Source organism: Globicephala melas, chromosome 2 (assembly GCF_963455315.2).
Source record: "Globicephala melas chromosome 2, mGloMel1.2, whole genome shotgun sequence".
NCBI lineage: Eukaryota > Metazoa > Chordata > Mammalia > Artiodactyla > Delphinidae > Globicephala > Globicephala melas.
In genome coordinates this window covers 136,457,382-136,473,243 of record NC_083315.2, presented here as the reverse complement: position 1 = coordinate 136,473,243, position 15,862 = coordinate 136,457,382, and the positions used below count along the sequence as shown (strand labels likewise).

Below are 15,862 nucleotides of genomic sequence, written 5' to 3'. Positions count from 1 at the left end.
TGTAGTACTGGCATAAGGACAGACATATAGATGAATGGAAAAAAGAATAAGAGCCCAGAAATAAACCCTTACATTTGTTTGATTTCTGGCAGGGTGCCAAGAAAAGTCATTGAGGGAAGAATAGCTTTTTCAATAAATTATGCTGAAACCATTGTACATTCATATACAAAAGAATGGATTTGGAATCCTACCTCATAACATATACAAAAATTAACTCCGAGTAGATCATAGACCCAAATGTAAGAGCTAAAACTATAAAACTCTTAGATGAAAACATAGCAAATCTTTACGATCTTGAATAGGCAGTGTTTATTAGATATGACACCAAAAATACAAGCAACAAAAGAAAAAAATAGATTGAATTTCATCAAAATTAAAACTTTTTTGCTTCAAGGGACATTATCAAGAAAGCTAAAGACAACCTACAGAATGGGAGAAAACTTCTGCTTGTCATATATCTGTCAAGGAACTTGTATCCAGAATATATAAAGAACTCTTAAACTTAACAGTAAGAAGTCAAGTAGCCCAGGTAAAAATGGGCAAAGAAGTTGAACAGACATTTCCCCAAAAACATACACATAGGGCCAAGAAACATATGTAAAGATGAATCATTAGTATTCAGAGAAATGCAGTATCAAAATCGTGAAAAGACCCATGACAATGCTATAATGAAAAAGTCAGATAACAACTGTTGGTGAGAATGTAGAGAAATTAGAATCCTCATACACTGCTGGTGAGAATGTAAAATGGTGCAATCGTTTTGGAAAAATGTTTGGCAATACCTTGAAGTGTTAAGACATAAAGTTCGTGTGTAACTGAAATTCCAGTCCTAGGTAAACATACCTGACAGAAACGAACTCACATGTCCATATAAAAACTTGTACTTGAATGTTCATAGCAGCATTATTCATAATAGTCAAAAAGTGGCGGCAACCTAAGTATCTATCATTTAATGAATGAATCAACTAAATGTGATATATCCATACAATGGAATATTTTTCAGCAATAAAAAAGAATAAAATACTGATACATGCTACAACATGGATGAATCTTGAAAACATTAAGAGAAAGAAGCCAGATGCAAAAGACAACATACTGTATAATCATATTCGTGTGAAATGTCCAGAATTGGCAAATCCTTAGAGACAGAAAGTAGATTAATGGTTGCTGCGGCTGGAGTAAGGAGTAGATGAGATGGAGAGCAGAATGGAAATGACTATTAATGTGTATGAGGTTTCTTTTTGGGATGTTGTAAATATTCTAAAATTAGATTGTGGTGATGGCTGCAAAGTTCTGAATATACATCGCAGAACTTTACACTTTAAGTGAATGATTTTATGGTATATGAAATACATCTCATTAAAGCTGTTAAAAATATATTTACCAGTAAGAGTCTGATTCCTGTATCCAGATTTCGGTTCCACCATATGTCTGTATTGGAGATCAACAAGTGCACTGATGATACAATGACTGTCTCCAATAAAGCATTTTCTGTATTCTGCCATACCTGCAGTACACAAATTTACCACTTTATTAGGCAGAATTTGATAATCTAAGTAAACTGTTAGAGTAAACAAAATCATAATTAAATTTGGGAATAGTAAAATACTATTAAGTGCATATTAGCATTACCATTCTAAAAGCTCTTGTGAATCCAATGGAGACAGACACAGAGTGGAGTCCTTGTAAGGAACTGTCCAATGAAAGAAATGCTATCATAGCAAAAGGTGACACTAAGGCAAACAAGAAAAGAGACAAATTTAATGAAGGCAAAATAACCCCTTCTACCATATTTTATTTTGGCCTATGAGTATTTTTATGAGCACATTTAAGCAATGAGCTAAAAAAACCAATAAATAAACCAAAACATAAACGAATAAACACTTGTATGCAGTATAACATTATACAAATACAGGAATTCCATAATATTTTTGTACACTTCCTAGATAAAATACAAGTTTATTAATATTTGTCTTCCTACCTAGATTTATCAAAATCCGTCTGACAACACCAATCTTCATGAGCGTTGTTTGCTTCTCTAGGAATAAAGTCACAGTCCGCACATGCTTTGGATAGATAGGGTTCCGGAAAATTCCAAATATATAGACACTTTGAATTTCTTTAAGTATCCATAGTATTATAAATAATATCATCAAAATATAGCCAACAATAGCCTGGGGACTGTTTTTGGAATTCTGTGAGAAACCAGCAAAGTGATGCAACAAACCAGTTTCTAAGAGAGCCAAGACTAATACAATGCTGTAGAAAAGGTATTCCTTCCAAGTAAACTGTTTTTCCAAACCGTTGGGTAAAGCCTTAGATTTGGTTCCAACTCTGTGTCCGGTCACACTGTGTTTGAAGCCAAAAACAATCTCACTTAGGTTAAGACTCAGTAAGAATCCAAGTCCAGTCATGAAAAGAACCACACCAACAGTGCTGGGAATGAAATATGATGTTACAGCTGTTCCAGTAGAAATGATGAACATTATTAACAACCTGCAGAGGGGAAAAAAAAAGATCTGCTTGAAAAGAAAAAATGTTCTTTGAGAATAAATTACATATCACTTTAATATTTAAAATAATTACCGTAGGTGGGTTGACATAGATGAGCCTCCAAGGCCAAACTCTAAAACCTGCTCCATTGCCCATAAGAAAAGTGCATCAGGTGGGGGTAGGGTCCCGAGTGCCCACAGAAAGGGTAAAAATATAAACAAGATGTGTAAAATCTGATTAATTTGTTCTAGAACTGGTATATTTACCATAAACCTACAATAAAAAGAAAATATTTAAATCATACAAAACAATAAATAGAAGATCTTTAAAGGAAAAACAAAACACATACACCTCCCTTTATACCCTACCTCTGCCCTGAAACAAAAGAATATTTACAGGAAGGTCCTAATCCCAAATTGCAAAAGATCAAAAACATAAATTGTGACCACTGTCCTTCCTCTATACCAGCAAGTACTCAATTGTATACAAGTGTAGTACAGGACAAAAATATTTCTCCCTTAAATCTTTAAATTACATTGGCTGCAATTCCACCAATGATTCTATAGAGTTTAAAAATTTTAAATTTAAAATTGCAAGCAACCCTAGGAAAGCCAAAGCCTTCCTGCTGTTCATATCTTAGTAGCTAGCAAAGAGAGTAAGCTCATCTCTTTTTCCTACTCTCTCCTGTACTGTCTTGCTCCCAGGTCCTGGAATTTGAAATCAGTATATTTAAAATCAGAGGTCAGCAACATTAGGTTATGAACATGTCTCTGGGTTAGCCTGGGAATTTAACAAACATATAATATTGTTTCTATTTTGTATAAACAGTGGTATGGATTTGAGAACACAAACTTGTACAACACAGTCTCATAAATTAGTGAAGGCTTCTATCTTAACTGGAGGAACTGGTTTTTGGTACAGCACTTACCAGTTAAACGTAACATTATCAAATTGTTTCAAATAATTTAACAAAAACTTTAAAGCACAGAGGAATAAACATTATCAATATGTTACTAAGTTTTTGGAATAAGGTTAGCCAAACACCTTGCCTGGAAGCCAACAACGCTGTAGTACTTATGGAGTTCCAAAGACAACTTTCAAAAGAGAAAACTAAATCTCAAAACTTATAGCATAATAATTGTACTTGAATAACTGAGCTGCTAGGAATCAAAGTCAAGGAGAAAGCCAACTAATATTTATACGCTTAAGTGTATGTTAATAGCCGAGAAGCAAATGCATAGCAACTATGATTATAATAATGGTATAATGTGCTTCCTTACACAGATATCAGGACGATGCCAGCTAATGCACTCTGCTTCATAATGTATGTCCTTCAAATTTTTATAAGCAGAGAGAATTAACGAACACAAGGTTAACAATGTGATGCTAAATTAGAGGATACTTTCTGTAGTGTAGTTTTAAAAAAAAATTCATTTCATTCTGAGAAGAAAACACTCCAGTAACAAAAAAGAAAATCAAACCACACACAATAAGCCATAGGAAGGTCAAGGAAAACATGTAGATTTGTATAGTTTTTTTGTTTTTTGTTTTTTTAAAAGACAACACTTCTCTTGCTAACATATTCAAGGAAAGGATAATTTGTGTAAAAACAATGTATACTTAGGAAATATGTTATCCAAGTTCTATTTTACCCCCAATCTCTTTTTGTTCTTAAGTAAACAAGCAATAGTACAGAAAAGTGTTTATACACAAGAATAGCACAATATAAGAATACATAATTGAAATAACCAAACATTGTGATTACTTTCCTGTGTGTATGACTCAGGATGATCAAACAGATGATTACTGTGGTTCTTTTATAACAGAAAAATGTTTAAATCCTAAAATTTCTGATAACATTACAGTAATTTTCTAGAGCAAAAAAATCTAAGCCCACAAGAAAAAACTGTTTTTCTAATAACCATAAAAATATTTCAAATTCTGTACACTAAGATCCACATGCCCAGAAAAAGATGTTCCTAATATGTAGTGGCTAAGATGATATAAACATGCATCATTCATTCAAACAGTTCCTGAGAGTCTATGAACTAAGCACTGAAGGTTTCACACTTGTCTTTGATAAAAATGCATAGAAAAAGTCATTTAAAATTATTAATATACAACTGTACTAGGTAGACTAAAGAATGCAGGAAGAGAAAAGATCACTACACTGTAGGGCTTGTCTCTTCAACTTTCACATTCTCTGAAAGAATATTAAGATACAACTTGACATATCTGACAACTCTCCAAATTCGAATAGAGTACACATTTCATACAGTATTTATATGCAGTATCACACCTACTACTGCATAAAGAACATCTTGATTATTATTTTGTTAATAAGAAGATAAAATTTTTCTAAAATTGAAATGGGAGGTTAATTTTTCTATATAAACTTCATATTTTCTTTAAAAATAGGTTCAAGGACTGCCTCTTTTATAGTTGAAAAAATCTTTTTATAATCATTAAACTGTAAACATTAAAACTATATTAAATCCAACTTGAATATAGTAAAAAAAAACATTTTATGCTCTTTTATTGAGAAATGAAAAATGAGTAGTCAAGGTAACCAAATTATAAATTAACTGAGATTTTTAAAAAGATTAAAAGAAACTAGGGCATCATTTAAATGCAAAGATGTTTTATAGCAGGTAATTTCTGATATCAGAAATGGCACAGTGAGATAGTAACTCAATAATTTATATTCTGAAAATAAGAATGTTATAAATAAATCTTTCAAAAGGGGTCAAATGTATACATATACATTTAAACTCAATTTTATTGCTAATTTTTCAAAATCAAGTTTTTAATTGTAATATATTTTATAGTTAGTAAATGGTTGTGGTACTAAGAAATCAATTACAATAGAATTTCCATAAATTAATTCTCCTCTTACAATATTTGATTAGGTGAAGAACTACAAGGGTATTATAGTGTTCTTTGGTCCATAAATGTAGCACAATTAGAAGAGGTTAAGAGTTAAGGAATAGCAGAAATCTAAGAATCGGTCAGTTTCAGTACACAAACTGGCTATATATTTTTAAATGCCTTGTCTTCTTTTGGGCTACCATAACAAAGTACCATAGACTAGGTGGCTCAAACAATAGAAATTTATTTCTCACAATCTGAGATCAGAGTGCCATTACGATTGGGTTCGGATGAGAACTCTTCCCGGCTTGCAGAGAGCCAACTTCTCACTGTATTCTCACATAGTGGAGAAAGAGAGAGAGATGGAACTCTCTGATGTCTCTTCTTATAAGGGCACCAATTCCATCAGGAACTAGGGCCACCCTGATGACCTAATTACCTCCCAAAGACTCTCTTAAAATATCACTACATTGGGGGTTACGGCTTCAACAGAAGAATTTTGAAGAGACACACACATTCAGCCCGTAACATTCCACCCTGATCTCCCAAATTCATGTTCTTCTTACATGCAAAATACATTCATTCCTTCCCAACAGCGACAAAATTCTTAACTCATTCCAGCATCAACTCTAAAGTCCATCCTGAGGCAAAATCCTCTCCAGCTGTGAACCTGTGAAACCAGAAATGCTTTGTGCTTCCAAAACACAGTGGTGGGACCGGCAAAGGACGGACATTCCCATTCCAAAAGGGAGAAACAGGAAAGAAGGGGTGATAGGTCCCCAAAAAAGTCCAACATCTGGCAAGGCAAATTCCATTAGATTTTAAGGTTGTAGAATAATCCTCTTTTGTTTCATACTCTGCCCTCCAGGCCCCCAGGGCAGCAACAGCACTCAAAAAGTTCTAGGTGAGGGTACCACCCCAAGAGCTCTGCAGGGTATTACCAGCCCCAAGGCTTCCAGAAGAGGCTTTCTAGCTTGTTGAAACCTGATAATCTCTGAATCACTTTTCAGATCATTTGGTGCTTAAGAAAAGCGCCATGTTCACCATCAAATAGCTCTAATATCCCTGTCCTGTCAAATTTAATAACTTTAATAGCCTTCATCCATTACATCTTTAGTTCAAACTGGAAGTGTTTCTGCTCTTATAATCCCAGAAACTCTTCACTGAGCGACAGTCCAGCCACACCCCTGGTGTTCCCTTCAGAACATGCTTTCTCATTTTTTGCAATATGTATACACTGAAAATTTCCCAAATCTTCAAGTTCTGGTTCCATTTTGTTTAGCAATTGCTTCTTCAATTCATCTCTCTCCTTTTATATTTTACTATAAGCAGTCAGGAGAAATCAAGCTGTTCATTCAACACTTTGCTTAGAAATCTCCTCGGCTATATATCCAAATGTATCACTCTCAAGTTCTGCCTTTCACAAAATATTAGAAAATGATTCAGCTAAGTTCTTTGCCACTTTATAACTAGGATCGCCCTCTCCTCCAGTTTCCAATAACATGCTCTCACTGCTGTCTTGAGACTTCACCAGAATTACCTTTAATGTCCACATTTCTAGCACACACTTCAAAACTCTTCCAGCCTCTACCCATTACCCAATTCCAAAGCCACTTCTACACTTTTAGGTGTTTGTTATGGGAGCACCCATCTTCTTGGTATCAAAATCTTAGCCAGCTCATAATCAAATAACATAGTCGGGTGACTTAAACAACAGAAATTTATTTCTCACAGACCTGGAGTCTGGAAGTCTGAGATTAGAGTGCTACCATGATCAGGGTATGGTGAAAACTCTCTTGCTGGCTTGAAGACAGCTGCCTTCTTATTTCATCTTCATATGTTGGAGGGAGAAATCAGGCTCTTTAGTGTGTCTTCCTATAAGGGTACTAATCCCATCATAGCAGGGCCCCACCCTCATTATCCTAATTAGCTCCCAAAGACCCCATCTCCAAATATCACCACATTGGGGGTTAGGGATTTAATATATGAATGGGGGTGGTACAAACACTCAGTCCATAAAGTGGTGCCTGTACATTTCTACCTGTGATAGAGAATGCTGCAATCTATAGGAACAGAGAAAGAAATGTCAGATTTAGAAAAGGCAAGCAAAAGAAGTCATCAAATAATTTTGTTTAAAATTGCTATTTTCTATTTTTCTTCCATAGCAAATTGATTTAAAAAAAAACAATATTCTATATAATTACTATAACAAAATTAAATAAGTTATTCTATTCATCTTAAATCCACTCAATCTGTGCATTAACATTTATGTGTATAAATTCTCTATTTTCCCTTCACAGGAAAGTTCCATCTCATTTCACAGGTTTCACCCAGGCTATCTTACAGATTCATAGCTCCTTATTTAAAGTAAAACACAGGATTGAAATTTTGCTTATTTATCTTATAAAGGGTTTTCTTTTTACTCTTCAACAAGATTTAATTACTGCTTTAGGATGAATGTTTAACAAAGATTAGTCCTATGAGATTATTCATCAAAACAACCTATCACCCAATGGTTTGGTGACTTTTAATTCATAGATTCTTTTCTTTTAATACTAAGGAGAGTGCTCTTACTATGTATGCTTAAAAATAAAGTTATAAAGTATTTGATAGCTTATTACCTGTGTGCAAGATCTATAGAAACAAAGAAAAAAATATAAAGAGGTCTCATAAGAGGAGTGATTTCATAAGTATCCTGGGTTTGGAAAGTTGCAGTCTCTGTAGCTGTGTTTACAATTAATGAATATTCTCCTATACACAATGTCATCCATCCAAAGAAAAATAGTAGAACAGTGCCTCCTGCACTGCTATAAAGCAGGGTTATTCTATTCGGAAGCAAATACCATGTTCCAAGACCACACACTAAGCCAGCAAGAACAGAATGAAAAACAGTATTGGCTGTATGTTTTTTGCCAGGAATTAGAAATTTGATGGTCTCAGCACCAGCACAACTTGTAAATTCATGTTCATCTTCCTCTGCTAAGATATCTGTGGTCAGCATTCTTTCCACTGTCACCCATCTGCTTCTGGCGTATAAACTTGTGAACTGGATGACAAATGCAGTGAAAAGCATTAGTCCACCTGAAAGTGCTGCTGTATAATAGTCCTCCAGGATGCCTAACTGGTACAAAAGTGTTCCTATTCCACCCAAAACCCATGGCATCAAAAAAAGGATAATCTGATTAACATATATGTAAGGAGGGGCACAATAGCCTAAATTGAGTCGAGGGCCTCCAAGAACAGTCTGTGGAAAACGCTTCAGAAAGAAGTCCTGTTTGTAATCATTCAGCAGAGGCACATCTGGACTCATCCTTCTCACTCAGGATTATTCTGAAAGTCACATCCTTTTCTGTAACACAGCAGTCTCTAAGAAAAAGAAAAAAAAACTATTTGAAAATATCATACTTAAAACATGAGGGAGAAAAATCCCATATTTCCATTAGTTAGTTCCCTAGTGCAGGATTTGTAACTTCACTTCTCTAGCTCCTTCCCATTGCCTGACACATACTTGGCACAAAACAAATAGTTGCTAAGTACTTTTTTTTTAATTTGGAAAAAAGTCATATTCACTATTAATTTACCTGGAACTTAGATAAACTTGGAATTTCAGATTTTGAGGTCAAAGGAAAGTTCAAAAAGCCAGTACTCTCAACTCAAAGCTACTAGTGGTTTAACCAATCATTTCCCTGAGTGCTTCTGTTGTTTGTTTCTTAACTTTTCTATTACAAGGGTAAGCAAAATTTTTCTATAAAGGGTCAAATAGTAAATATTTTTCTGTTACAATGACTCAACCCAGCTGTTGTTGCAGAAAAGCAGCCATAGATAAGTGGATATTAGTAGCTGTCTTCCAATATAACTTTATAGTATTTATATACAAACAGGCTATGGGCCAGATTAGCCTGTGGGCCATAGTTTGCCAACCCCTGCTCTATAAAATAAGGATATTCTCTATAATTCCTTTGAATTGAAATGGAAATAGAAGTGGAAAGTAGAAATACTAAGTGTGAGTCACATCACTTAACAATTATAGTAAACTTTTCTGATAATTCAAAAAGTCAAACCCTGCTAAAATAGCATTTCAATAAAAAGCCACTGGCAGCTCAACATGCAGTAGGAAGGACAATGAACTGGAAACCAAAGGACTCCAAGAGTCAGATTACATGCTTATTATTAAGCATATTATTACTATGTTACCACATGCAAACCACTTCATGCCTCAATTTTTAGCCTCTCTTTCTCTTGTCAGTTTCCAAAATCTACCAGAACTAGCAAAACATGAAATAATAAAAGGACCCATATATGCTTTAGTCTAGATTATTTTCATTTAAGGGCCATACAAAACTAAGGATCAAATAATATGGATTCCGTTCTCTTCAACTTTCCCTTTTCCTGTTTCTGAAAAACAGTTGCCTGTTAACAAGATCAGCTAGTGAAGCATTACCTCAGGGGTCATATACTAAGTTAGAAATGAAAAATTAAGTTTAAAGCCATCTTCATAAGGACAGACATATAGACCAATAGAATAGAATAAAGCGTCCAGAAATAAACCCTCACATATACAGTCAAATATTTGACAAGGGTGCCAAGATCATTCAATGAGGAAAGAACAGTCTGCAAAAAATGGTGCTGGGAAAACTGGGTGTCCACATGCAAAAGGATGAAGTTAGATCCTTACCTAACACCATATACAAAAGGTAACTCAAAATGGATCAAGAGCTTTAAAGTATAAGACCTAAAACAACAACATTCTTAAAAGAAAACATAGGACAAAGCTTCTGATATTGGATTTGGCAATGATTTCTTGGGTATGACACCAAAGGTACAGGTAACAAAAGAAAGAGACAAAATGGACTTCACAAAAATTAAATCATGTGCATCAAAAGACACTATCAACAGAGTGAAAAGACAATTGACAGAATGGGAGAAAAAAATAAGTTGTGAATATCCAGGATATATAAAGACCTCCTAAAACTCAACAACAGAAAAACAATCTAATTCAAAAACTGGCAAAGAACTTGAACAGACATTTCTCTAAGGAAGATATATAAATGGCAATAAGTACATGAAAAGATGCTCAACATCACTAATCATTAGGGAAATGCAAATCAGAATATAATGAGATAACACTTCATGTTCATTAGGATAGCTACTATCAAAAAAAAAAAAAAAAACCCAGAAAATAAGTGTTGCCAAGGATGTGGAAAAATTGGAACCCTGTGCACTGATGGTAGGAAGGTAAAACGGTACAGTTGCTGTGGAAAACAGTATGGTAGTTCCTCAAAACATTAAAAATTGAATTACCATATGATCTAAGAATTCCACTTCTTGATATATACTACAAAGAATTGAAAGCAGGGTCTCAAAGAAATAATTTGTATACTCACGTTTACAGCAGCATTATTCACAATAATTAAAAGGTGGAAGCAAACCAAGTGTTCATCAAAGGATGAATAAATAAGCAAAATTTAGTATATACACACAATGGAATATTATTCACCCTTAAAAAGAAAGGAAATCCTGCAAATTGCTATATCATGGGTGAAACTTTAGGACATTATGCGTGGTGAAATAAGCCAGTCACAATAAGACAAATACTATATAAATCTACAAGGTACTTAGAGTAGTCAAAATCACAGACAGAAAGCAGAATAGTGGTTGCCATGGGCTGAGGGGAGAGGAGAATGGGTCGTTACTGTTTAATTGGTATAGAGTTTTACAAGATGAAAAGAATCACGGAGAGAGACAGTGATGATGCCTGCACAACAATGTGAATGCATTGAGTATCACTGAACTGTACACTTAGAAATGGTCAAGATGGTAAATTTTATGCTCTGTGTATTTTACCACACACAAAAAATTTAAAGCCATCTTAAAGTAACCTTTCTTCCTATCAGTTTAGAAGAGTCTTTCTGCAAGTCACTTCTACCCAACCAACATCAGCCATGGAGGGAGCTTTTGGGTATCACAAAAGGTTTTTTGGTCATCACTAAGAATTACTACCTTAGAGCACCTCTTGCTATACTTTTGGGAAATTCTTTATACTGTAAATGTTTATCATCTTATATCTTCCAGCTACTAGCCTTAGCTCTATATAGAAAGTCATAGCTTTTACTCACATGACAGCCCTGCAAGTACTCACAAAATAACAGAACCACAGGGCCAGATGGAACCTTAATGGTTGATCGTTTAATCTCAGGAAATGAAAAGATTGCCTTCCTCCCCTCTGAATGAGCATATCTCCTGTACCGATGTCAGTGATGTCAGTGTATTGTACTGATATGCTTGTTCAGTACAAGCCATAGGTAAGTAAGGACATGCTCCTATGAGTGTGGGTAAAGATTCTGATTTCAATTATCTATGGATGATACTATCAGACAGGAAATTGAGCTTGGATGGCTGGCCTGAGCATTTTGAAGAATCTAGATGTACCTGAAATTTCCCCAGGGAGTTAGGTAAAAGCTGACCCCTCCTTTTCCACTGAGGCAAGTGAGGAACAAGGTGAGATGGCTCGCTGGGAAAGGAAGCCAGAAATCGAAGATATCTTATAAACTAGATTATCTAGCTGCATGTTACTATCCATATTCATTAACCTTTTAGTACTTCTGAGTCTTTTGTAAATTTAGTTTAAATGTTCACCCATTTGATGGAATACTCTGTGATTAGATTCCAAACAGTGGAATATTCTCAAGATCTACTGTTGATTTGGAAACATGGAAAGATGCCCACAATATACTGCAAAGTACAATAAACACACTGATGATCCCATTTGTATAAAAAAAAAAAATAGTACACACACTTGTCCGTATACATGGTTATTCGGTGTGTATAAGTGTAAAAAATTTCAAAAGTCATACTCACTAGGCTGTGTTTGTGTGTATTTTACATATAACATTTTGACACCTCTTTAAAGTACCAAATATCCTCTAGAACTCTCAACCCATGCCCTGTAAACACATCCTGTGGCCTTCTGGCCGTCTGCTCATACCCTTTCCTTTGCCCAGGATGTCTTCTCCTTCCTTCCATAATTACTAATCTTAGTCAACTTTCAAGATTCAGTTTAATCCATACTGAAAATTTTGCAGAGCACTTAGACCAAACTATGCCTCTCTCCTATCTGTGTATCAAAAACATTGCTTGTTCATAGTACTCATCTTGTAACATGTATCAACAGAGGGCATTTCTTGTATTGTTCACCTCTTTACATGTTATCTTTTCAAATGTTTTTCTTTTCTCTGCTATTAAGTTATTTGTGGGTAAGGGCCAAATCTTGAGATACTTCTGGTTCTCCATAATATTTAGTAAAATACTGTACCTTGGCACAGAAAGGCATGTATTTAGTACATTACTGGCATAGCTTAAGTAAGATGATTAAAGTTGGAGAACATTAAATATTGTTGTTAAAAGGGAAGTTGGATGTTATTTACTGTTTTTGAAAACTTCTTCCAGCATATCCTGCCTCATTCAAAACAGTAAATCCATAAACTCTTTATTCCCAGTTTTTAAATGTTTGGAAAGTATCTTCATTTATTTTTCTTATGGACTAAATAATGGCGTCTAATGATAGTACTATTGGCTCAGAGAAGATTTTGCCTAGAGCAGTATAGTATCCCAGTAATACTGGAGCAGGATGGGCCTGAGGGAGAAACATGGCTGGGTTTCTCCCATGGAGAAGGAAATGGCTAGAGGATTTTAACATGTCAGAAGTCCAATTTTAATTTGCTCCTTGTCTTATGCTACACTTTAATCTCCTTCATTACCAGGAAGGAGCAACTAGCTCTTACTGGGAGAGAAAAACAGGAAGAACGGCAGACACAAGAGGCAAAATAAGGCAGGAGCGATAATAAAGTGAGGGCAGATGAAAAAGTATGAAGGGTATAAGTTCCCTCAAGAAGCCTTTAGGAGAATGGGGGAGGACACTGGGATGGCGATTTATTTTAATGGAATATAAAAAGAAAGGCTGAAGGATACAGGATTGTTTGCCCTACAGAATGTTTTTTGAAAAGGTGTCTGTGGTCAAAGAAGTTTGAGAAACTATATACCAGATTGCAATCTTGAAGAGTCACAATGGATATCAGCAGACTAAAGACTCTGAGACATCTTCAAGTTAAAAAAAATACCACTGCAAATCTGCTTAAAATATGTCATTTGAGATTTCCAAACTTACTTGTCCTTGGAACCCATTTTTCCCTTGATATCTAATAACAGATCATGTGTGCAGTGTTTTATGGAAACTGCTTTCAGAAATATCGGCCTGGGCTTCAATCACAACCTTAAAGATTTAGGTAGGTGAAGTAGAGTTAAAAAGATATACCAGTTAAGGAGGAATGTCATGAACAAAGGTACACGAGAAAAAAAATTATGGAAATTTGATAGCAAGTACATCAGGTTGTTTTTTCTAGTATTTTAAGGATAAAAGAGGATTACATGACAGATATTGTAAATTCATTTAGGCAAAAATTATGATAAATTGGTACTGTTTGACTTAAACTTTAATTACAGATCCTGGAATACTTCAAAAATATTTTATTTGTATGAAATGACAGTTACATTTCTATAGAGAGATCTTCTAAGTCCTAATCTGGATTAGTAGCGTGAAAAAATAAAATCAGAATAATTAAAACTAACTCCCTGGGGCTTCCCTGGTGGCGCAGTGGTTGAGAGTCCGCCTGCCGATGCAGGGGACACGGGTTCGTGCCCTGAATGAGAATTTGGCATATGCTCTGAAAGACTGTTAAAGACAGATTGATGCATTTATATGGCTGCTACCTCCAACATGTTAAAATGAAAAATGGCTCAAGGCTTAGGGAAAAAAATTTTAAAGCTGTGAAAAGAGAAGTTAAGGGATAAAGGTGGCATCACAATAATCATTTAGGCCATATGCTTTCTTCATATGCTACTCTGAAAGCAGGCCAACAAAATAGCCATAGAAATGTTACTTTTTTTGGAATTTGAGCCACATTTCTTACCCATTATCCAAAAGGGTAGGAAACAGAGATCAATTTAGCAATGACCTAGAAAGGAGTACTTAGTTACCAAAACTTTAACTCAGTAACCATGCAATATATCAGACTAAAAATCCCTTAAAACAAAGAAAGAGATAACAAAAAGTGGCAGTTTTGGGGGATTATACTGAATTTATAGTTCTCTAAATTTGGCAAAAAGAATTCCTAGAAATAGAAGTTTTAGCAATTGCCTGATTTTGGTTAGCAAAGGTTACTTTTTTTTTTTAATCTAGCATATTGTTTTTATTGTTGGTTGATTTCATTCATTGAATCCACACATTTATTTTCTGTTCTATTACATTAGATTTTTTTTTTACGGCAAGGACACTTAACATATGATCTACCCTCTAAAATTTTCAAATGTACAATACAGTATTGTTAACAACACAATGTTGTACAGTAGATCTCTAGAACTTATTTATCTTGTATAACTAAAACTTGTTAAACAGCAACTCTCCATTTATTCCTCCCCCAAGTGCCTGGCACATCATTCTACTCCCTGTTTCTAGGACTTGGATGATTTTAGATACCTCATGCAAGTGGAATCATGCAGTATTTGTCCTTCCATGATTGTCTCATTTCATTTACCATGTCTTAGGCTCATCCATGTTGTCACATATGGCAGGATTTCTTTCCTTTTCAGGGCTTACTAATATTCCATTTTATGTATATACTACATTTTCTTTATCCATTCATCAGTTGATGGACATTTGGTTTGCTTCCACTTTTTGGCTATTATGAATAATGCTTCAGTAAACATGAAAGTGCAAATATGTTGAAAGACCTTGCTTTCAATTCTTTTGGATAAATACCCAGAAGCAGAATTGCTGGATCACATGGCAGTTTTATTTTTAATTTTTTGAGGATTCCCCATACTGTTTTCAGTAGCACTGTCCTACTTCTGTGTGATGTACCATTTTGTATTCCCACCAACAGTAGGAAGCTTCCAATTTCTCCACATCCTCCCCAACACTTGTTATCTTTTGTTTTTTTATAACAGCTATCCTAACAGGTGTGAGGTGATATTGAATCCACACATATTTACTGAGCACTTCTGCACTGTACCTCAACTATAGTTTTGTTGTACTTTCAGGAAACTTATTATGTTTTAATATACTTGTCAAATTTTACTAAATCTGGCAAGATATGAAACAACTTAATTCTCAGTTACTCTGGATAGAAATCATCTGTCATCACCAGAACACATATGTGTATTTTTTAGATAGCCAAGTACTAACTGTTGAGGGTACTAATAGGAATCTACAGATGCAAAGATAGTTACCCCTGTAATTATGAAAATACTCTATGGAATCTGAACCAAATGCTATGCCATGGATTAACAGCTAGATTCTTGAAGAGTCTTTTGAAAGACATCTGGTGCTTAAAGATGAAAAATACATTTCGTGCTTTAGTTTATCGATTATGTAGTAAGCACACTCCTCCCTTACCAGTAAAAGGAAAATCTACCCAAGTGCCTAAAAAGAACAAGGACGTTAACA

The 15,862-nt window shown here is 34.7% G+C and overlaps 1 protein-coding gene across 3 annotated transcripts in view; it reads right to left on the bottom strand.

The window, feature by feature from the left end:
- The window catches only part of PCNX4 (pecanex 4), a 42,527-nt gene that overhangs the window by 23,705 nt on the left and 2,960 nt on the right, over positions 1-15,862 (bottom strand). The window contains exons 2-6 of one of the 3 annotated variants that reach the window (XM_030855136.3): positions 7,983-8,727; positions 2,587-2,766; positions 1,982-2,496; positions 1,633-1,733; positions 1,385-1,507 (exon numbers count right to left, since the gene is read on the bottom strand). In XM_030855136.3, coding sequence (XP_030710996.1) covers positions 1,385-1,507; positions 1,633-1,733; positions 1,982-2,496; positions 2,587-2,766; positions 7,983-8,671 — 1,608 coding nt within the window. In that variant the 5' untranslated portion in view covers positions 8,672-8,727. Of the gene's footprint in view, positions 1-1,384; positions 1,508-1,632; positions 1,734-1,981; positions 2,497-2,586; positions 2,767-7,982; positions 8,728-15,862 lie in introns of those variants that run through there. The other 2 variants (XM_030855144.3, XM_030855138.3) reach the window with 2 other exon arrangements.